Genomic DNA, 21,259 nt, shown 5'->3' on the forward strand with positions numbered 1-21,259 from the left:
ATTGTATATACGCGCGCCAGTTTAAATAAAGAGAAACAACAACTTTGCTTTTTTTTGTGCAGTGCAGTTTTATTAAGAATATATTTTATATTGTGCTAAGTAACAGTGCATTAATTGTTTTTACTATATATATACGCTTGCCCTATGCATTTAATTGTTGACGCGCTTAAGCAGCGCAAAGTAGCTGTACGAACAGTTGACAATCTGTAAATAAAGTGCAATAATTAATATAAATTTGTAAATTTAAACATAAATTATGCATACAGAAGCAAATGTAATCAAACTAAAACTGGCCGTGTGGTTTATGGTGCGTATACACATTTCATTATCAAAACGCAGCATCATAAATTGGCACATCTTACGATTGGTTTTGTTCCAGGTGTACCATTTGGACTTGTACAGACCATGAGACAATAAGGAGCTCTGATGCGACACATCGTTGGCCGAATAGGATATTATAAAGATTTGCATGAGCATAACAAACTGATAGGAAGCCGTCTTAAGCATAACTAAGTATCCACTTTCGTTCGTAGACAAGTCATAAAAGTTGGACACCAGCACCAGGATAGAGCAAATGAGTTGCACAGAGCCAGGCACTTTAATAAAGCCCTCGACCAGATCCTTCAAGCGCTCAATGCGATTATAATAGATGCAGCATTCGCGCAACTTTGCAGATATGCGTTGATTTTCAAAGGGATTCGATGCCACTTCCAAACTCTCCAGCCGTAGCATAAGCATGGACAGCTGCGCCTGCACATAGATGAGCAGCGAAGCAGCGCAGGAGTCAAAAGCGCAGTTGAGAAAACAAGTGGGCATCAGTGACGCAAATATGTAGGTATACAATGAAAAATAACAGGCGGGCTGCTCCACATCGCAAGGCTCGTACAACATCAAGGGCAAGGCGTGGCTGTCCACAAACCATTGAGTGAACATTACAAACGAGGCGGCCACGATAGAAATCAATGTATAATAGTCACGCACTTTGCGACTCAGCTCTGCCGCTTTGGCCATGATCTGCGCCTCCTCCAGGCCACGCGGCCAAAAGTACTGCTCATGCATTTGACTTATAAGTGCAGCATGTCGCTCACTCGGCAGCTTGATGCTCAACAGCTTCGTCATGCAGGACACCTCGGTGGCGAACATGAAGAACACTTGGATCATTACACTCAGACTGCCAAAATCGGTGAGCACGCGTATGATAAAAAATAGCAGTAAACCGGTCACCAAGCCGAACACAATCCAAAAGCGTAGCTGATGCAGCCAACGCGATCTCTCGCTGCTATCAGGCGGCACTTGCCACACGCCCAGCACATTGAAGTACCACACCTGATACTTGTAAAAGGTTTCAATGATGCGATGTTGCGCCGTTTGCTGCATTATAAGTTTTAGTTTAAGTGCTAGCTGAGCAGCCTTTTATACTAGTCAGCTCAAAGGACAAGGGGGCTAACTTATAATGAGCTCTAATGAGCCAGCTTATTATGCACTACACTGCAACTAATTTATACGCACCGAACTAAACAGCATTAGGTCAAAGGCATGACTGGCATTGATAGTGCGTATACGTATGGCATAATCCAGACGCTGCATGAACATCAAAATTAGACGACGATGGGCTCTTGAGCAGTCCACCCAGTTGGATGCGTAGAGATTATGCGGCAGCTTTAAGCTGCGTTGGGTTATCTCGCTGAAATAGTTTAATTTTATGAAAGGCATAAAATTAAATGCAATAGACCTACCCTGCGAAATAGCATATCATGAAAATTTGCATAACCATGCAGCTTTGGTATATGAAAAACTTGAGAAATACCAACTTATCATCGGCTAGCTAAAGCAAATTTATAATTAATGAACCGCTTTGCCTTGAGTATGTCTTTAAAGGAAGCGGTAAGGAGTTCCTCGAACTTACCAACGACATTGCATAAAAATTAGCCGTCAACACAAGCACTGAGCAAAAGATTTGCACTGATATAGGCATATAGAGCAATCTCTCAACTTCCGCTGCCAGCTCCACAATATTCATGAAATACTTGATGCAAGTCTTAAGCTGCAACTCCAATTTCTCCGCACACACTTCCTCCTGACCAAGGTTTTCCAAGCGCAGTGCCAACATATCCAGCTGGCAGCGCACAAATATGAACAAGGAGCAGCAAAGCGAGTCAAAACTGATGTTGAGAAAACAGGCGCCTGAGAGCGCAACACAGTGATAAACATAGGTGAACCAGTAGCCGAAGGAGCCTTGGGATACATCAAAGGGACTATAAGTGGCCAACGGCAGTTGCGTATTGTCAATAAAATATTGCGTGACCAAAACCATACAAAGCGACGATACCGATGTGACGCCATAAATGTTACGCAATCTGCGGCTGAGCTCAGAGGCCTCCAGAAACATGCGCTGCTCCTGCAGATTAGACGGCTTGTAGTCAGAGCTATGCAGCTGTTCAAACAGCTTCAAAGCAGCAACATTATTAAGCTTAAGGCAAATCACCTAAAAATGTTAAGTTAACTAATGTAAAAGCTGGCACTGCATTTGGCACTGTTACCTTCATCGTATACGCAATGCAAGTGCTCAGCAGAAAGAATCCTTTGATGACCTCTTCCATCTGGCTGATGTTGAGCACAACATGCAGCAGCAATATCAAATCGAATATCAGTATCCAATAGCAAAATACATGCCAAAAGTTTAGGCTATGCAGTATTTGCAGCCAGCGACCTTCTTGCGGCCAAATGGAAAAAATATTAAGTATACGCCGTTGTCCGCTATAGAAGAGCGCTACACATGCGTTATACCTCACAGTGTGCCACATCTTGCAACGTACTTTGGCACAAGCTGCAGCAGGCGTGCGCTTTTAAATGATTTTGCAACAATTAAAAAGTCATTAACAACAAACTTTTAGCAGCTAAGTGCTGCTTAGTCTACTATTTGTTGCAGTGTATGCAATTTAAGCTAATCGCTGGCAGTTGTGTAATACGCGCAGGCCTGTTAAATAAAAATACTAAATAATTCAATGGCCGTTTAGCCAACTCAAGGTCTGGCTGCGCTTAAAATATAATTGCAAAAATTTACATTAGTAGGGAAACGTTGCTGCATTACAACAAAAGATGAAGCCATCCAAAGGATTATCAGCTAAGCTGAGTGGGCAGGCAACTGTTTTGCAAATCGAGAGCACAACTGGTCGCTGCTGCTCAAAGTTGCTGTTGTAGCTGAGAAACACATAGAGCCCCTTGCCATAGCTATCTCTGACCACTTTATAGATCCATTGCGGCACAGGCAGCTTAGCGCCGATTAGATAAGCACAGCGCTCAACGCCTTGCTGATCCTTGAGCGTCAGCGTATCAATGCCGCCAGTTTTAATGCGAAATGCTTGCTTGTTGCTCACTTGGCTGCGTATCCATTCCTCAATTCTGCGCCAATTGCCATCGTTAATGCTTCGAAACTGCGGCACAACATTCAGATAGCGAAAAGTGCTGCACATCTGATCGGGAAATAGAAAATCCGCTGAGGCTACCAAGTGACCACGATTTATGACCAACTGTTGCATATTAGGCAAATAGCTTTGGCCAGCGCCATAAATATTTTGAAATGATCTAAACATATTATCTTTTCTGTAGGCAACAGCCTCGGCGGGCGTATATAGCTGATCCATGGCAAAGTCCACAAAGGGGCGCTTGGCAACTAAAATCCCAAATGTTAGCCTCATTTAATGTTAAGCCAAATACTTACAGTAAGTTTTGTAATACAAATCGCTTTGTGCATACAAAACGCGCGCCTCCTTGGCGTCAAAGCAAGCGCGATAGAGTTCCAGAAACTGCCCTTCAATTCTATAGCCCACTGCATACGCGTCGTATGCGCAATCTTTATCCTGTATGCGTTGCAATTCAGTTGACAGCGGATTGCTGCAAGTCATGGGCCAAGCTAGCGTAAATTGTCCATTATGCTGGCACTGGTTCTCAACCATATCGGAGCCACTGCAAAACATGTAGAGTGTAACACCCGCGGGCACCGTCTCCATGCGCTGCAGCTGAAGCGCACCGCTGGCATCCCGATAGCTTGGTATGCGATTGGTGCCCTCGACCATGTGCCTGGCCAAGTGACAATCGCCATTGACACCTACCGCATAGTTTTTAGCAATTAAACGCTTTGTTTCCAACAATAGCTTACCCAATACTAGCAAAGAAAAAATAAAATAGAGAAAAAAATCCATTTCTAAAATTTTGTTGCGCAGCATAATCGATTTAGATTAATCAATATTTAGTTGTTGCGCATGTTTAGTCCAAAATACATTGCTCATGCGATCTTCAACTTGTAAATTTTGCATATTTGTTTAAAATCTGTTTATACTACGAGAGCTAGGCGGGCTACACTGAAACTTGTTATTTTTTACTGTTGATATAGCACACAAAGCTAACTGTGAATTGTTAATAAAAACAAGAACGACTTAAATTTGACAGCAAAGTGGAAATTCAATTTTCACTATAAATTTTGGTAGCTCTAGCTCTGAATTCTCATACTCAGTTTGTCTTGCCCAACTTAATGACACCCTTTTGTACAAAATAAAAAAAACTTGTTTTGCTTTTTTGTTTTTTTGACAGTCCACTTCTGGATAACACTTTATTTGCTTTTATCACATACAATAGATATAAGCATTATAAAAACAATAGATGTTGTTTGGTTGTTAGCTGAACTCTCATCCGATATTTGTTGTTGTTCAATGTTCATTATGTGTGTGGTACTGTACTTTCAATATGCGTAATTTCTCTTGTGTAATATGTATAATAATAATATATGTATTTTAATATTTATTTAGGGTTTTTTTTTGTTTGTAGTTTTGTATTTTTTTTGTAATATTTTTTTGTGTTTTTTTTTCTACTTCAAATGTGTTTTTTCTGAATAAACTTTTTGTTTTGCTAACTTTAGGTGGTATGTATGCATATATATATGTATATAATAAACAATTGTTATATTTTATACGTAGTGTAGGCAAAGGTAGCATAATAAACTTAAACTTAATACATGCAATGTTGTTGGAGGAAAGACAAAACATAATATGTATACGCAAATGCTATGCAAAGAAATAAATGATGTGAAAAATTAGAGGGAAGAATTAAATTTATACGATTGAAATCAAACGACTTAGGAAAACTAAATAGTATGTATAGGTGTGTGTGTGTGTGTGGGAAAAGTAATAACAACGATAATTATAATAATAATAATGGTGGTGTTCATGCTTTGATTGTGTTGTTGCCACTTGCTCAAAATTGCAACGCGAAATCTCATACAAATTGAAACTTATATAGAAATGATAAAAAATAAATGCTATAAACTATACTTTCATTTTTTAAGAACGTTTCAATTGTTGTCTGGCTTATTGATTAGCTTCAAAATAACTTTGCCGGCTTGCACATCCAGCGCATAGAGGCTGCCATCCTTGATTTCATTGTTGAGCACCTCATCGCTGACGCAAACATGAACGCCCGAGGGACCCGAAATATAAACGGCACTCTTGTTGACCTCGTTGAAAATGTTGGAGCCACTGCCCGAGTACTTGGATTGCATGCCCCAGCTGTTGTAGAGCGCTGCAGCAGCAGCTGCGGCGGCTGCGGCAGCGGCAACGCCGCCATTCTCCAAACCACCCGACGAGCCGCCCTTGGCCATGAACTCATAGAAGCCAGGCAGCTTGAACAGCTTCTGCTGCAGCTCCTTGGCCGTGTTGGCGAGCAAGTAGATGGCATTGTAGCTGCAGCCGTCCATGCTGGCGTAGAGCGTCAAGCGCGGCGCAATTGATCTGCAAGCCATAAATTAACAATTTGTTTATAACAAAAAGCGCATGCTAAACTCACTTGGCGCGCAATATATTAAACATGCGTATGCCATCGGCCAGACCGCAGATTTGTATAAGATCCTCCTTGGACATGCTAAATATAGAAAGAGAGCAATCAGTAAGAGATCAAGAGCATGAGCTTTGAGCGCACTCACCGCATAATATCAGCTCCAGAGAAGTGAGCAAATGTTGTTAGATAGGCCGTCAAGCGATGTTGGGTTAGCCATTGTGTCACTTGTGCGGGCGTTGATTCGGGCATTATGTTCTGATGCTGCAAAAGAAGATTAGAGAGAGAGCGAGCGTATGGTGGTGCACACATACATATTCATCCATATCCGCTGGCACATGCTGCGGCGAGACCATGTTGGTGGCATCCATTAGTTTCAATGTTGGCGAATTGGTTGATGTCACTGAATTGATGGCAATCGGACTGCTGCTGGTCGCTGGTGATGCGCTGCTGGCAAATGGTAGCATACCGTCATATTTTGGAATATGCACCGGCGAATTTGGCCATAATTTCATGCTGCAAATGAAAAAGCATTAGCAAAATAATATATATAGTATTAAAGAGGTAGCCCTACAACTGCGTAGCGGCGATAACGATAAACGTGATCCTTCAGATACAAGCGCATGTTCACAAATGCTGCCAGCAATTGGCCAACAAAGCAACAGATACACACGATGGAGTCAGCCAGAGTTGTTAAGTATATAAGCCACTCTCTGCGCGCTCTCTGCGCTCTCAGCATTGGCATTGGTTTGCACATGAACTAAGCCCAAATCGTTATATGATACGCATTGTTGCGCTTCACTGAGCATTTCATATAAATCTGTGCAATCAGGCGTCAATAAAGTTTATAGCTCAGTTAACTATATAATGCTAATTTTTATGCTAAAAATTTCCATGCTCTTTGCCAGTTTAATTAACAGCGTTAACTATTGCTAGTTGTGCTATCAATATACGTCAAGATAAGTGTTAAAAATAAAAACATGTTTCAAAGGCTACCCTATAAAATAAAACTCTTAAATTTTGTAGTTTAAACTGACTGCAGCTAGTTAATATATTAGAACTGCGCTAATAATTTATTGCACTTACATGAGCAAACTACATAACCCAAACTTTATCTAGGGTATTAAAACCGGTTGTAAACTATATAAAGTGTATATGTGTGCGCTATAAATAAAACACATATTTGCAAAAAGAAAAGAAAACACAGACCGGTTGCAGAACTTGCTCTTTTCAAATTTTAATCGGCGCTCTTTAAACAAAAAGAAAATTTGTTTATTTGCATTTGATTTGTGTTGCATTTTGTGCAGCAAAATATTTCAATGCGCCATGTGTGCCAGCAAATGATTAAAAATTGTTTCAATGTATGCGTATGCGCTAGTTACTTGAACTTGACTGTGTGTGAGCGCGTAATTTATTTAAAACAACAAAAGTCTAGCTGCCCATAACTCAAAGTCGACAAAACTGTCACATCAACAAAAAGAAATTTGCTGAGCTATATAGTATATAATAGCTTATAAATTGATGTTGGTACAGTTGCTGGATTTGTAAGCTGATTGAACAGCAGCAAAACAAAATAATTGCATTTAATTAAGCCAAAGGGAACAAACGTTCGTTCGTTCGTTCGTTCGATCGCTCGATCAATTCGCTGTCTACAAATTGTTCAAAAGTTAGGGGCAATACTCACTACTCGGGACTGTAGCAGCCAGTGGTGGTGGCTGGTTGTATCAAATCCAATGATATATCGTTCATAATGGTGCATTCGTAGCTGGGCTGAAACTTGTCCTGCTCAGATTGTGGACGCTTCTGTATCTTCTCGCGATCCTGCTTATGCTTGCGATCAGCGCCTTTTAGTTTGAAAACCTATGAAGCAAAACAAAGACAATTAATGCATATGAATGTTTAATATTGAGAGCTGTAATTACTTTAATCTGGCAGGCAGCTGCATGCACCGCTTGTTTGCCATTGAGTGCGGCCAGAGCGGCAATGGAGCCGGAGCCGGAGCCGCCACTGACATTTCCATTGGACGCACGCTGCTCGGGCGTGTTGCCGGGTGAAGTGCAAGCTGCTGGGCTGTTGTTGTTGCTGCCGCTACTGCTGCTGTTGCTGCTGCTGCTGCCGCTGCTGTTGTTATTGTTATTGTTGCTGCTGCTGCTGTTGTTGTTGCCGCTGCTGCTGTTTGTTGTTTCTATGTAGGTTTCAATTTGTAATCGAAATGGTACACCCTTTTCTCCACCGTGCTTCTTTGGTGTAAACTCAGTTGAAATGCAATTGACCTTGATGTAGACACCGACCTCCTTCAGTGGATCCCAAAATATTTCAACCGTATTCAGTGAACTCGAACTCAATGGCTGCGAGACATGGCACAGGCCATAGGACAAAGGCACATCCACCTCAATGATGCGATCGCCAGGACGCGAGGCTTGCCATTGTTGCATTTGCTCGCGCTCCATAAACTGCAGACGACGCTCGTGGAAACAGATTTTGATAACACTCTGTGCGTATAAAGGAAATGCATGATTTTTATTATGGAGAGTACAAAGTTCAGTTGCCCAAAAAGAATTTTATACAAAATAATACTTAAAGACATTTGACTTTTGCCTGATTGCGACATGAGAGACTGAGACGCATGGCTCAAGTTGTTTTGCGTACAAATTAAGTTTAATTGGGGCATATTAAAATCAATTAACGTGCACACATAACTTTAATATTTCAATATAGGCAAACAAGCACATAACTGCCTCGCAGTCGCCGTTGCCGTTGCTGCTGCAGCGGCGTCAGCAGCGACGTCAGCAGCGCTGCTCAGCAATCATATTGTCAACGAGCTGGACTGGCTGACCGGCTGGCTGGATGGACAGCATACATAGTTTATAGTCTTAATAGAAACAACCATAACAATAACTCAGTCAATTTAAACAAATTTGTTGTTGTTGTTGTATTTTTTACAATTTCGTTCGTTCGTACGTCGTTCGTTTTTTTTTTTTTTGCAAATTAGTTTGAACTCAACTTGAGCAACAGCTGGAGAAAAGAGACAGTTTGTAAAAAAATATATATATCAGCGACAGCGAGACAGTTATGATTTATATATGCCCAGTTATATATATTTTTTCTGCTGTACAGTTTGTTCTAACAAAGCTTAATCAGACGACATTTCACTCACCTTCAAAATCTTATCGCGATAGAAAGATAAATCACCAATTTTCTTCAATTTGATCTCATAGCTTTGACCCTGATTCAGATAAGTCAAAGTCTCCTCATTGTTCTTGGTTGCAATCGAGGTGGCCGCTGCCAAAATGTATTGAAATCTGCAAACAGAAAACATAACAATATATAAATTAAATATAAAAGGTAAATCTCATATACACATAAAACAATTTTATAATGAGCAAATCTTTTAAAAGAAAAATATAATGAGTATTCGATTTGATTTTTAAATAATTTTAGTTACTTGTCTGTCATAGAAATTGAAAAAAAATTCAAGCAAAATAATTTATGAGTATTCGATTTGATTTTCGATAATTTTCATATACAATCAGCTTAAGCATTATGTGCCCCAAATATATTCTAAGCTGCCTTAGTCTACTCACTTGTGTTCATCGCCATGAGCTGCTCCTGCGACTGAGCTGGGCTCTATTTTAGCCGCCTCGACGACGCTCAGCTGTTGCTGCAGTCCAGCGCGTGCTGCTGCAAGCAAACAAATTGCATATTAAATAAAAAGCAATTTATATTTTTATATTTTTTGACTTACGCGCTTGTGCATAGGCCTCATTGCCAGCTGCTGCTGCTGCTGCTGCTGCTCTAGACTTGTCTGCAGCTTGTGCATTTCCATTGGCATTGCCGTTTAGTTCAAATTCCGTTGCAGCGGGCGAGCCTTGCGGCGAGCCACAGCCCACAGATGATGCCACCGTTCAACTCATGCTTGCCAGCAACACCAGCAGCCGCTCCTCCACCAGCTCCTGCTCCTGCTCCAACTGCTGCAGCAGTTTCCTTGCTCTGCGCTGTATGCTGTGGCGAATGATTGGCATCGCCCAATGGCGATTTATCTAGCTTGCCAATGTTGACCACAACGCCGGCGTTGGCACTATCCAAGGGTAGCTTTGTATTCGGCTTGAGCTGCTCCGTTTGCGGCTCCTGTTTGAGTGCCGTCAGGCTCGGGGAGAACGATAAAAAGTTTTCACTGCAAGAGCAAGAAGAAAACTCTTTTCAAAATTAAATCAACAAAAGCAACTGTCTCAACTAACTTGTTTAAATATGAGTTGCTGTTGAACTCGGCGTTAAGATCAAAACCAATATCGTCGCTCCAGCTGCTGCGACCTGCAAAGCAAATAAAAATAATATGTGTAATATATAATAATATAATATATACATAAATTAATTAGCTTAAGCTGCTAAGTCCCTTAACCAAGCTTCAATATTTCTTTTATAATTATATAAATTAGTCTATTCATTCTAATACCGAATTAATTTATAAAGAATTTTCAATTATATTTTTGTAACTATTTAAAGTTTCTAAGTCAGCAGCTTTGTTTATTAATTATAATATATGCACATTGTTCGTTATATATAAATTTTATTTTTAAATTTCATGTTTTTTCTTTGCATTGAGCTCAAATTAGCAAACTGTACTGAGTAATATATATATGACCCCTATATATATACGATAGCGACCTTTATTTTTGAGCATTAATTGAATCCGTTTAATTGGCCCAATTGTCAAATGTGCAATTTTCTTTCGAGTGGGTGTTCAATTTAAAAACAAAACGAGTCGAGACATTATTAACTGTTTATAGCTTATGGAATTATATTTTTATCTGCAGACTGCAAAGTAAATAGTGATTAATTAACTATATAGTATACGCTATAGTTAGATAGAGGCGCTTGGTTGTTCACACGGCTTGTTAATGTGTTGACAATGAAGAGAAGGAAATTGTTTACTATAATTATTGTATTGAAAATTCAAGAGCTTAAGCTAACAATACGAATTTAAGGCTAGGCCTAGACGCTCCATGAAATTACTGGCATTATATAAAACAAATACAAATGCTGATGATATAATATATGTACTAAGCCTGACCATTAATTATTATACAGTATACAAACGAAAAAAAAAAGAGTTGCAATTAAATCTTGCTAATTGCTTAGAACGCTTTCAAAAACTAATGAGACAATGCAAAAATTCACAGCAAACTAACTAACAGTTAGTATTCTATTATATTTTGTTTAAACCAATTGCTTTAATTGTGGGTTCGACAAAACGTCAACAATTTGTTAAGCTCTCTTATCTGTGTGCACATTTGTCGTGTCGATTTCACATGTGTGTGTGTGTATTTGATAAGCCATCGCCACAGCCAATCTGCCACTCTCTCCCACACTCTCCCGCTCTCTCTCTCTTGATAGTTTTTTACAGAGTTTAAATTATAGTAGTACAGCAACGTTTTTAGCAAAGCTCTGCTGTAATTAGGCCAATGACAATTTTCGTTTTGGCCTTTGCGTGTGCACGCGCTGCAGCAAGTCAAAGCCACAAGCCAAAGCCTCCAGTTACATTTATGTGCTAATTCAGCTAAAACAAAAATGTTCGAATAAAAACTTCTCAATATGTTAATATCGATCAGTGGCCAGCGAGAGGGGCGTGTGCAGCTTTGGAAATTTTCCACAACAAATGTGTTTTTTGTTTATATTTGTAATCATGGTAGCAATAAAATATTTTGTTTATTTTTATAGCCGAAAAGGTCTCGCATTTTCTATTCTTAAGCTGATTGTTTAATTAACACGCTGGCTAACACTTGTGTGTTAAGTTAATTACAAACTGTGTGCTCTCGTAACTTCCCAAAATATAACTCGAACGCTTAATTCGAAAATATTTGCAATTTATTTTTGTGTATTCCAATTCTAGCCGACGTTTGTTACAATTTTAACTAATTTTGTGTAGACAGTTTAAATTAAAAATATTAACTGTATGCTCACGATTGTGTATCAATAAAAATCAATTTTATGGCAAGACCTGAGCTTACATAGCTCTCTGATTGGCTATGAATTAATTAACGCATATTGTGCTTTTGTTTAATAAAACAATTAGCACAAGTCTGGTACGCTCTATGCCAGACGGCATTAAAACAAGAACAAGTTCGGCTTAGACCTAAGCTCTCTGCTCTTTTACAGGCCTTACTATACATATTCATATGTATATATAGTTTCTATATATTTCTGTGTGTGTGTGTGTGTGTGTGTGTGTGCACATCCTCACGCTAATTAATACCGGGCAACCAAATCACACGTTGCCCAGAGACTACGAAAACCAGTTTTTTCTTCTCTTATTGTTGTTAATTTTTTGTGCAATGCGTCGCTGCGAGCATCTCAATTTTTTTTTTATATTTTTTTTTAGGAAGAGAGCCAACTGAGTTGTCTGCATGGCCAGCAGCAAATTCACATTATGTTCAAACATCCAGCTGTCAGTTTTCCCTTGAAGTGCTTAAAATAACGCAAATCTTTCGAATATATTTAATTATTTAAATTTTATATGTATTTTTTGCAGTCAATGCTCTCTTCTCTTCGCTTCTCTTTTAACTGTCATAGCTATTAAGTATTATAGTATATGCAAATTCAAGTTTAGAATTTTTACCTGAGTGCTTTTCACGCTTGTGTTTATCTTTCTCCTGATGTTGTGCTGCCTTATTGGGTAAATCTCCCGTTTGTGTTGTCGGTGAATTTTCACTTTGACCAATGTCCAATGAGTCCCAATCCATTCGTCTTTTGCGTGAACCACTGCTTGAGTTCGAATAAATCGTTCTAACGTCTATGATTTGGGGTCCTGGTGAATCCTTGGACTGTGCGTCTGCAATTAGACAATTCGATTCTAATAAGAATTTCCGAATGGAAGAATTGAATGCTAACCCAAATGACAATTATTTATTTCATATTAGACAGTAAAATCTACTTTCTATTTATATTTGTATTTCATTCTATCGATCAATTCTCATCGATCTTTGCTTACCTGTCCAAGATTCCTCAGAATTAGGTGGTGAGTCCACAAAATTAATCACTTGCTCATAATCCGATCCAATATGCTGATGATGATAGCCGCTAATAAAATGACGATTTTGGATCTGAAAACACATATGTGTAAATCTTAGTTGAAAGTTTAAACTAGTTAGTTAGGTTTCCAAGCTAGCGGTAGTTTCTAAGCTTTAACACTGAGCAGTTGGGTTTCGAAAACTAAATTCAGAATAGCTAAGCATGTTATTCAATTAAAGCGTCTGGGGCACTGGCTTATGAGCGTGAATAAACAAACAAAAACAAAAACGTAAAAAAAATCCAAAAGCTTATAATCAAAAAGCATTCCACCTTAAATGGTATAGGGGTCCTAAACCTTGCTGATAATAAAATACTGTAGCTCGGGAGAGAAATATGTCTATCAACAGAGCTGGAGAGATGACATGAAGCGAGAGAGAGTGCAATATAAATAAATAATGTGAGATTAATCACATTCTGTGCTATATTATATATGCTAGGTATAGTATATGGCATGCTCTATGGGCCAAAGACTTTGTTGTATAGGCTGAGATTTTCGATTGCTTTGCGTTCCGAAAAGATAAGCAAGCATTTCATGTGTGTAAATAGAGAAAAGCTAAGGGGCGAACCTGTCGAAGCGAAACGAATCGAAACGTTGATAGAGTGGAGATTCTGGAAAGTGTAGAAAGCCCTAGGCGCAGTTATTTTTAAATGCCAACTACTTAGTGACAAGTGTGTAAGCAAGTAGGGCCAATCATTTCGATTGTCTGTCAAGTTGCATTGTTTACGTAACGTAACGTAACGTAAGGCGTTAACAAACGTTATTTGTTTGTCGATTTGTTTGCCCGTCTGTCTGCCTCTGACGGACTCTCAGTCATTTTGTGTTATATGATATTCTCAAGTGTGTATTATAATTTGAAGTATACATACGACAATGTATATTCGTTCTAATTAAGGCTGCTCGCAAGCCCAAGTAAATATCAAAATGTATAATCAAATTATTAATATTAAAAACAGATATAGACATATATGCAAATGAGAAAGCAAAAACTACGCACTTCAGCGGCAACATGTTGAGAGTGCTTCTGCTGGTTGCTATCTAAACAATAACCAAATGCAATTGTGTAAATAAATAAGCAAACACTGTAAACCAATTCCCCATACAAAGTATGGTAGAGTAAATTTATTGTATTATTAACGAAGCAATGTAATGCAAGAGGGCACCAATACCGCCGTTATAAAGTTCACAATTCGTTATGTGACCATCGCGATAAGGATAAGAAAGAAAAGTACTCAAGTGGCCTTGATTAGGCTTGTAATGTTACAGTTTTTAAAATTAAAATCAATGGTTTTCTATAAATTAAAACAAATTTTAGCATACTATCGTGAAATTTATATTCCTATTTTTAACTAATTTTGTGATAACAATATTTATTTTGCACCTTTTACTACGGGGAGGTACTTTAGAGTACCCTAAAGGTACCCTACAGTAAAAACAAAAATGAATCAACTTTTTAGTTGCACATAGTTATAAATCCCTGTAAGTTATTTTTAATGGACATCAATAGATTATATTCACGTCTGTATATAAGTGTACAGTACTGATAAGTACTTTTCCTCGACACCTATTTAAAAATAGTACTGCTGTGCTGTAAGCAAAGTTTCATCTCTTCAGAGAGAGAATAATGGAAAGAATAAAAGTGTAGGTCAAATTTTGAACATATTTCAAGTGTGTTACTAACTGAATATCTACATTTTATTTGCAATTATAAAACTAGCGCTACCATTTTTGTAGTTTATCACTTACCTGATTAAGATTTTCAGCTACACCGTTGTTTTGATGCGTATGAATATTGTTGCTGTTATTGTGGTTATTATTATTACTGCTATTATTATTACTACTATTCTGATATTGATTGTGGTTTCGATTCAAATTGTTATTGAATTCCATTTGGTCGAAATCGTTGAATATGCTTAAATCAAATTTCGTTGATGTACGGGATGTTGTTGATAATTGTTGTTGTTGAAGTTGTTGTTGTTGATGTTGCTGCTGCTGTTGCAGTGGATGTTGTTGTTGTTGATGCGTTGATATATGAAATTGTTGTTGTTGTTGGTGATGTTGTTGCAATGAATATTGTGGATCAAATATGCTTTGTAAATCCAACAGGCCGGAGTTTTGCGATAAAAAGGAAAGCGCCATTCGGTACCAAAAACAATATACTTAATAATTATTCTGCTTCTGCTTCATCCAACAGCACCAAAAAAAAATATAACGTATTTAAGACACTTGTAATGTTGTAATTGTTGTTTATTGTTGTTGGTCTATTGTTGGGTTCTCTGTTCTTAACCACAATTAGCTAATTCTTACGCACTTTTTAAAGAAACACGGTGTTCCAGGGTGTTACCGTTCAGTTTTCGCATGCAATTTTGTCAAGCTTTTGCAGCTTGAGCCACCTTAACAATTTGTTTATGTTTAACAAATTATTTTAAATTATATTCGAAGTAGAAAATAGTTCTTGTGTATAACAATGTTTATATATATATGTATGGTGTTTTTTTTTTTTGGGTTTTTATTTTTTTTTGTTTAGGTCAACATTTTGTTTGTTGTTTATTTAAAAAGTGTAGTAGTAGTAGAGGAAGAAGAACATGACACGAGGTCCGTTTTTAAAAAAATGTTTATTTGCTTTGCACAGCACTTGGGGATTTTCGGAATACAACTAACAACCAAATAATATCTATAGTTTTTTAATAATCTTGTAACAATTTTTTGTTTTTATATTTTAAAATATGTATTTTGTTTTCCTCTTTTGACAGTTGACAAAAATTCGTTGTGCGTTCTAGTTGGCGTACGGTCCGTTAAATTAAAACAGTACAAAAAACGAATTGTATAGTTTCTTAATCCCAGTGGTCTCACGCTGACGATGGCTTCGAAGTAGTGTGTTTTCAATTTTTAACAGCATTTTGTTCCGTAGATACATATAGCTTGATTGCGATTGATATTCATTTGACATGCGTTGCAGGCGTATTTCAGATTTCTCCATTTATCGTTAAGTTTCTAAACGCTTGGGGATGCACAAAAAGGTTTTAGACCAAAGCCGAGCTGGGCACTCTTGTGTTTAACGCTCCTTAGTTTCTAACTAGGAACGCGCGCTTAGCAGTTGTTGCTAAATATACGTAAGTTGTATATTGCTGTTGTTGTTGTTTTGGGTTTTTTTTTTGTTTGGTTGGTTGTTAAACCGCTGTCAGATTGCTGCTGACATATTAGCCATTATTTATTGAAACGTTGCGCGAAAGAAATATTTGTTAAAATTATATATTGTGTGGTAACGAGTAATATGCTACTCGTTTAAACGTTTCTTGCAGTTATAGCGTGTATCTGTTGCTTTTGTTTATATTAGCGGCACGCTGTCAGATATTTGACATTCTAATTAAGGCGTTAACCAAAATATTTTTGGCACTTGTATGAATTTGTTGACCAAAAATCGCTTTGGTTTTTATATATTTGATGTGCTTATGTAAGGCACGCGTTTGTACAGTTGATATTTATTTTGTTGTTGTTGGTTTTTTTGTGGTGTTGGACACTGTCACAAGGCACACATTATAGGCAGTTTATGAAAGACTCAGAGTTCTCGCTAGTTTTGTTGAATTTGTCGATTTGCTTTAGCATTTGTTTCTTGTAGAAACAAAACACACTCGATTTGCTTTCTTTTGCACACTTGGCTGGTTTGCTTGGTCACGTTTTACGTTTTACACACGGCGTATATAGCACATATATTATTTTTAAAATATTTCTTTTTTAGCTAGATATATATTTTTTTACTGCGAAGGCACAACTATTCCAGACGCGTTTCAAATTTACTCTGTTTAGCCACTGCGTGTGAAAATCACTGCGGAGCTTTGCTAATAATTTTTTTTTCACGTTCTGCTGTGTTGCTTCAAGTTTAATCGCTGCTCACATAGACGTTGAGAGTAACAGCTTTCGGTGTATGTGTGTGTATGGTGTGTGTGTGTGTGTGTGTTATTTATAGAAGCTCTGTTGTTGGCGCTCTGTTTGGTGCTCAACTGATAAAGTTTTGAAAGCCTTCTTCACGTGCGAGTGGCCTGTGTATGTATACAAATGTTTGCTTGTAGTTGTCACTTGTTGTTAACGTGTGTGGGTGTTATATACAGCTCTCAATCTCTCACTCTCTTTCTGTCTCTCTGTATATCTCTCTGAGTTTTGTTGAGTAAAGTTTTTGATTATTTTCGAGTTGCAATGCTAATTATTCAAATTCGTACTGTATTTTGATTAATCAAATAAACAATGCCAAAAATAAGACACAAACTTTGTTTTGACTTGCATTTGCGCGCGCGCGAGTATTTTAGATTTGTAAATAAATTCAGTTCTTTTGGCCAATTTGTTTGTTGTTGCTCAAACGTTTCGCGCGTTCTTTTTCTTTTGCTTTTTTAGTTTTGCCGGCTGCGGTTGTTTTTTTTTTGTTTTATTTATTTTATTCTTGTTTTGCTGTTAGCCTAAGCTAGAGTTGGAGCACTTTTAATCCGAGTCCGGCGAAGCGAGGCTTCGTAAAGCCCAAAGAGACAAGCATTTTGTGTGGCCAGAACCTTGGTCGAGCGACAACCACAACCAACACGGACACGAGGTTAAAATATCAATGAGTTCTATATTCGCCCGTTAGGAAACTACAGATACAGTTTCAGTTCAGTTTCGGTATTAAACACAAGCCCCACAACGCGCAAACCGAGCACCGAGAGCCAAGCCGACCCGATGATCAAAAAAACAGCAACTTGTGATTACGACGGACACGGAGACTGAGACTGAGGCTGCGACTGCGACTGCTGCTGATGATTGTTGATCAAGTGTGATTGTCGCTTGTGATGTGGTGGATGCTGCTGCTGCTGCTATTGCTACTGATGATGCTTCTGCTGCTTTTGTGTGCGGCGACGACGTTGACTGCACTGCCGCTGCTGACGTCGACGTTTCGCTGCTTCTCTAATTGACAACAATGTGTGCGCACTGCATTCGATCTCGATTGTTACTCTCGTTTTTGTTATTGTTGTGTCAATTGAAAAAGGGCTTTGTGTAGCTGTTGTTGTTGTTATTGTTGCTATTGTTATTGTTGTTGTTGTTGTTGTATTTGCTGCTACGTTTCACTGTGAATGTCGTCGCTTATTTTATTTGCAATTGAATTCAATTTAAAAGCTGCCCACTAACAAAGCTTTCAGAAGCTTTCAATGGCTGCCGTTTTTCACTTGTTGTTGTTGTTTTCTTGTTGTTGTTATTATCGCTGCTGTTGCTTTAGCTTTTGCTGCGCGCGCGTCGGTGACGTTTCTTGGCACGCACACGTAATAAAACGTAGGGAAAACTGAGAGAGAGAGAGACCTTTGAAAAAGCGCAAACACTAATTAAACTTTTCCGTTGCAAATTTATTTTTCTTTCCTTTTTTGATAAACAAAAAAGTGCCGACGTGTTATTTGTTGCTGTTGCTGCTCCTACTGCGCTTGTTGTTATCGTTGTTGTTGCTTGACCGCTCGTTTGTTGTTATTTCTCTTTTTTCTTTGTTGTTGTTGTAACTCGCACAAAACTACTGTTAGCCGATGGAAGCAAAAAACGTACTGTTTTTTGGTCAGCGCTCACACGCTAATATAAATTTTAGCCTCGCTCTCTCACTCTCTATATCTTTTTCATGCACTCTCCAAACACCAGCTGACTGACTTACGCGTTCGCTCTCCCATTCTTGCATGCAAAAAAGCATGGGGGCAACAACTGAGCGGCGCTCTTTACACACGCACACGCACACATGCACACATACCAATGTAAATACTAATGGAATGCAACACAAAAGGAAATTGTTATCGTCTCGCATTTACATGTTACATTTACACAAGACACATACTGATGCATCCCAAAGTCACTTCTCTCCAACATCATCATCTCTGTCTGTGTCTCTCCCTCTCTCTCGCTCTCTCTGAATCTTTCGCTATCTGCTCAGCCCCAAAACCAAATACAAAAAGAAAACAAGTTTTAAGTGCAATCGCAGCAGCTGAGCAACGCCAAAGAGCAATTGGCATTGCACCTGTCAGAGTGTGCTAGCTTAGCTTTTGCGTGGGAGATAAAGACATGGCTGCTCTCAGTAGCAACATTGTTGTTTATTTGTATTGCGCTTTTAGGCTTGGTCAGCACGCGCTGTTGTTGTGATGCAAAAGCTTTTGATTGGCCTAAATCTTGCGTCGATCGCACGTGAAGTGGGCTGCGGCACAATAGCGTCATATGAATTATGTCGCTTACATTTTAACGGTATATACTACATACGAAAGTTCTATAAATTTGTCGCTAAACTTAATTCGCATCAATTATTACATTTTTTGTCGTTTGTCTTGTTTTATTTGGTTTCATTCATGAGCTCGACTTGTGTTAATTGAAAGTTTAATTGACCAAAGGCAATTTTGGGGAATTTGCCGAAATGGTCCGGTTTTCTGAATTATGGCAGTCAATCAATAAATAAATATGTACAAACACGCTTTTAATAGTCTAAATTATATGTAGAATGCAGTCTTTATGCTTTCGTTGGACATTTCTTCAATTAATGGCAATGAGCGCAGACAAAATTAAATATTTTTCAATTGTCTTTAAATTGCCATCAATAGCAAGGTTTCAAGTGAAATTAATTTATTTTGCACATTGAATGTCAAAGACGCAATACGTTACCATAAAAATGTTTACATATATTGATATTGATCTGATCATTTACCAACATGTCAATGAACAAAAAATGTTTGCCGGGTCTGGCATTTGGCTTAATTAGTTTGCCATGAACAAGTTTTAGTGGCTTTAATCAACGGCTGTCAAAAAAGTTTTGTTAATTTATAAAAATTAGCACAATTTAATATTTCTAATTAATTTTATAGCCATTCATCATTTTTACAGTGACAATATGATAAATAAATATCGAAGCGTAAAATGAGTTAGGCACGTGTAGGGCTTGACTGACATTATTATCAATTAAATTGTGAATGCTAATTTATAAATATTAATTGCAAGACTCGTTTTTGATGCTGTGTTGGTGACCCAAAACGATCGGTGGAAATTTGAATAACGCGCTTGGATATCGATTTTATCAGAAGAACATTGTGCAATACTGGTTGAGTTATCGATTAATATATTGAAGGGAGATAGCTGCATTGTATTTTAACAGTGCGACAACTCTAACAAACAAAAACAAGCCGTCGTATGAAGTATTGCAAATAAAAGTGCAAAATATACTTATAATGGAATTATCGCCCAGTCAAATCGACAGAAAACCAACATTAACTGCCGACGGATTAGTGCAAACATCAAATTCGCCTTTTGAACCCACCACAACCAGTGCGGAGACACAAACATCAAACGGCGGGGGCGGCGTCAACACCGGTGGTCCGCTGACAGTCGATCAGATCGACGTAGAGATTTTGCCACTCATATATGATATAGTGAGAAGGTGTGTATACGTGTGTTTGGGAGCAACAGACTTTGTTTTGTTGGCAAAAACATTGACAAAACACACAAAGCAAACTGCGCAACGGATGAAAATTCAATATAATGCATAATGAAACAAAACATTTCGCTAAACTTATATAACGAGTCTCATTTGTTTTTTGTGCTTGCAGCGTGGAGAAAGACCCTCTAGAGAACGCCGTAAAGCTGCGCGAATCGCAAGACTGCAACCACAAGGTAGGCACGGCTAGTTAAATATTCAAGTTAATGTTAATTAAAAGCCAAACACTTTACAGATATTACAGCTGCAGAAGCGTTTTGAGTCAGCGCGCGAGCAAATCAGGCAGCTGCCGGGCATTGATTACAACAAGGAGGAGCAACAACAGCGCCTCGAACTGCTACGCAGTCAACTTAAGCTCAAGCAACAGCTCATACGGAAATATAAGGACACAGAGTTCTAGTGAGGATGGTGCTTCGACTGCTAATGCGCTATCTGGCCAACAATGAGCAGTTAATACAGCGCATGGCGGATAGTTATCCCATGAGACGAGCTGCTCAAGTGGTTGTGTCCCTAATGTATCGCACCAAGAATATGGCAAGGGAGCAAGGACTGCACGAAATGACGCCGGAGCGCTTCAAGTATGTGATTCTTTGAATTTAAGTCTCTGAGGCTAATGCATTTTCCATTTTGCAGATCCTTCGTAAATATGTTTAAGAACAATGTGCGGCAAGAGCTGGAGGGTGTAAAGCGCGAGCTAAAAGATAAGAAAAAATAACTAAATTATTGTAGATTATATTAATGTTGTAATTTAGGCACATAAAACAAATTCTACGAGCAACAATTGCCTTTTAAGAAGTGAAAAATATACTTAGCATTGGGCTATAGTCCGTTCGATAAATAAGTTTTGAAACGCTTCAAATCGAAAATATGTTGTCATTTATTTTGTAATTTGAATA

General features: G+C 38.4%; 6 protein-coding genes across 6 annotated transcripts; 2 read left to right on the top strand and 4 right to left on the bottom strand.

Moving 5' to 3' along the window:
• Positions 1–116: 116 nt before the first annotated feature.
• On the bottom strand, positions 117–2,804 carry LOC117134724 (odorant receptor 46a). The gene is made up of 5 exons (XM_033293336.1): positions 2,541–2,804; positions 1,907–2,485; positions 1,737–1,825; positions 1,510–1,684; positions 117–204 (listed from the first exon to the last, which is right to left on the bottom strand). Exons 1-5 carry the CDS (start codon positions 2,802–2,804, stop codon positions 151–153), a joined length of 1,161 nt encoding a protein of 386 aa, XP_033149227.1. The 3' UTR covers positions 117–150.
• A 197-nt stretch (positions 2,805–3,001) lies between these two features.
• On the bottom strand, positions 3,002–4,400 carry LOC108595397. The gene is made up of 3 exons (XM_017980622.2): positions 4,160–4,400; positions 3,722–4,108; positions 3,002–3,673 (listed from the first exon to the last, which is right to left on the bottom strand). The coding sequence occupies exons 1-3, from the start codon at positions 4,224–4,226 to the stop codon at positions 3,066–3,068; spliced, it is 1,062 nt and encodes a 353-aa protein (XP_017836111.1). The 5' UTR covers positions 4,227–4,400; the 3' UTR covers positions 3,002–3,065.
• Positions 4,401–4,896: 496 nt separating this feature from the next.
• LOC108596672 (putative uncharacterized protein DDB_G0277255) lies at positions 4,897–15,078 on the bottom strand. Its single transcript, XM_017982680.2, is given in 14 exon segments — positions 4,897–5,783; positions 5,839–5,913; positions 5,975–6,090; positions 6,141–6,342; positions 7,511–7,686; positions 7,749–8,318; positions 8,984–9,128; positions 9,411–9,507; positions 9,572–9,713; positions 9,715–10,000; positions 10,065–10,137; positions 12,443–12,655; positions 12,815–12,926; positions 14,639–15,078. Coding segments are annotated over 14 exon segments (3,036 nt in total). The 5' UTR covers positions 15,032–15,078; the 3' UTR covers positions 4,897–5,347.
• Positions 15,079–15,162: 84 nt separating this feature from the next.
• LOC117134727 lies at positions 15,163–18,296 on the bottom strand. Its single transcript, XM_033293358.1, has one exon. It carries the CDS (start codon positions 15,870–15,872, stop codon positions 15,693–15,695), a length of 180 nt encoding a protein of 59 aa, XP_033149249.1. The 5' UTR covers positions 15,873–18,296; the 3' UTR covers positions 15,163–15,692.
• A 653-nt stretch (positions 18,297–18,949) lies between these two features.
• On the top strand, positions 18,950–20,787 carry LOC108594648 (mediator of RNA polymerase II transcription subunit 9). Its single transcript, XM_017979790.2, has 4 exons — positions 18,950–18,984; positions 19,998–20,306; positions 20,476–20,539; positions 20,599–20,787. Exons 1-4 carry the CDS (start codon positions 18,950–18,952, stop codon positions 20,761–20,763), a joined length of 573 nt encoding a protein of 190 aa, XP_017835279.1. The 3' UTR covers positions 20,764–20,787.
• On the top strand, positions 20,677–21,229 carry LOC108597307 (protein NCBP2AS2 homolog). Its single transcript, XM_017983787.2, has 2 exons — positions 20,677–20,941; positions 20,997–21,229. The coding sequence occupies exons 1-2, from the start codon at positions 20,769–20,771 to the stop codon at positions 21,076–21,078; spliced, it is 255 nt and encodes an 84-aa protein (XP_017839276.1). The 5' UTR covers positions 20,677–20,768; the 3' UTR covers positions 21,079–21,229.
• The last annotated feature ends 30 nt before the right edge of the window (positions 21,230–21,259 follow it).

This window comes from Drosophila busckii, chromosome 2R (assembly GCF_011750605.1).
Source record: "Drosophila busckii strain San Diego stock center, stock number 13000-0081.31 chromosome 2R, ASM1175060v1, whole genome shotgun sequence".
In the NCBI taxonomy this organism is placed as follows: domain Eukaryota; kingdom Metazoa; phylum Arthropoda; class Insecta; order Diptera; family Drosophilidae; genus Drosophila; species Drosophila busckii.

Coding starts and splice junctions, on each gene's coding strand:
- LOC117134724 (XM_033293336.1), bottom strand. CDS start 2,804: ATGTGGCACACTGTGAGGTATAACGCATGTGTAGCGCTCTTCTATAGC. Junction 1,685..1,736: donor ATGATATGCTATTTCGCAGG/GTAGGTCTATTG, acceptor AAACTATTTCAG/CGAGATAACCCAACGCAGCT. Junction 205..1,509: donor ACCTAATGCTGTTTAGTTCG/GTGCGTATAAAT, acceptor CTTTATTTACAG/ATTGTCAACTGTTCGTACAG.
- LOC108595397 (XM_017980622.2), bottom strand. CDS start 4,226: ATGCTGCGCAACAAAATTTTAGAAATGGATTTTTTTCTCTATTTTATT. Junction 4,109..4,159: donor TTTTTCTTTGCTAGTATTGG/GTAAGCTATTGT, acceptor ACTATGCGGTAG/GTGTCAATGGCGATTGTCAC. Junction 3,674..3,721: donor TTTGTATTACAAAACTTACT/GTAAGTATTTGG, acceptor TTGGGATTTTAG/TTGCCAAGCGCCCCTTTGTG.
- LOC117134727 (XM_033293358.1), bottom strand. CDS start 15,872: ATGGAGAAATCTGAAATACGCCTGCAACGCATGTCAAATGAATATCAA.
- LOC108594648 (XM_017979790.2), top strand. CDS start 18,950: ATGGCTGCTCTCAGTAGCAACATTGTTGTTTATTT. Junction 20,307..20,475: donor ATATATGATATAGTGAGAAG/GTGTGTATACGT, acceptor TTGTGCTTGCAG/CGTGGAGAAAGACCCTCTAG. Junction 20,540..20,598: donor CGCAAGACTGCAACCACAAG/GTAGGCACGGCT, acceptor AACACTTTACAG/ATATTACAGCTGCAGAAGCG.
- LOC108597307 (XM_017983787.2), top strand. CDS start 20,769: ATGGTGCTTCGACTGCTAATGCGCTATCTGGCCAACAATGAGCAGTTA. Junction 20,942..20,996: donor ATGACGCCGGAGCGCTTCAA/GTATGTGATTCT, acceptor TCCATTTTGCAG/ATCCTTCGTAAATATGTTTA.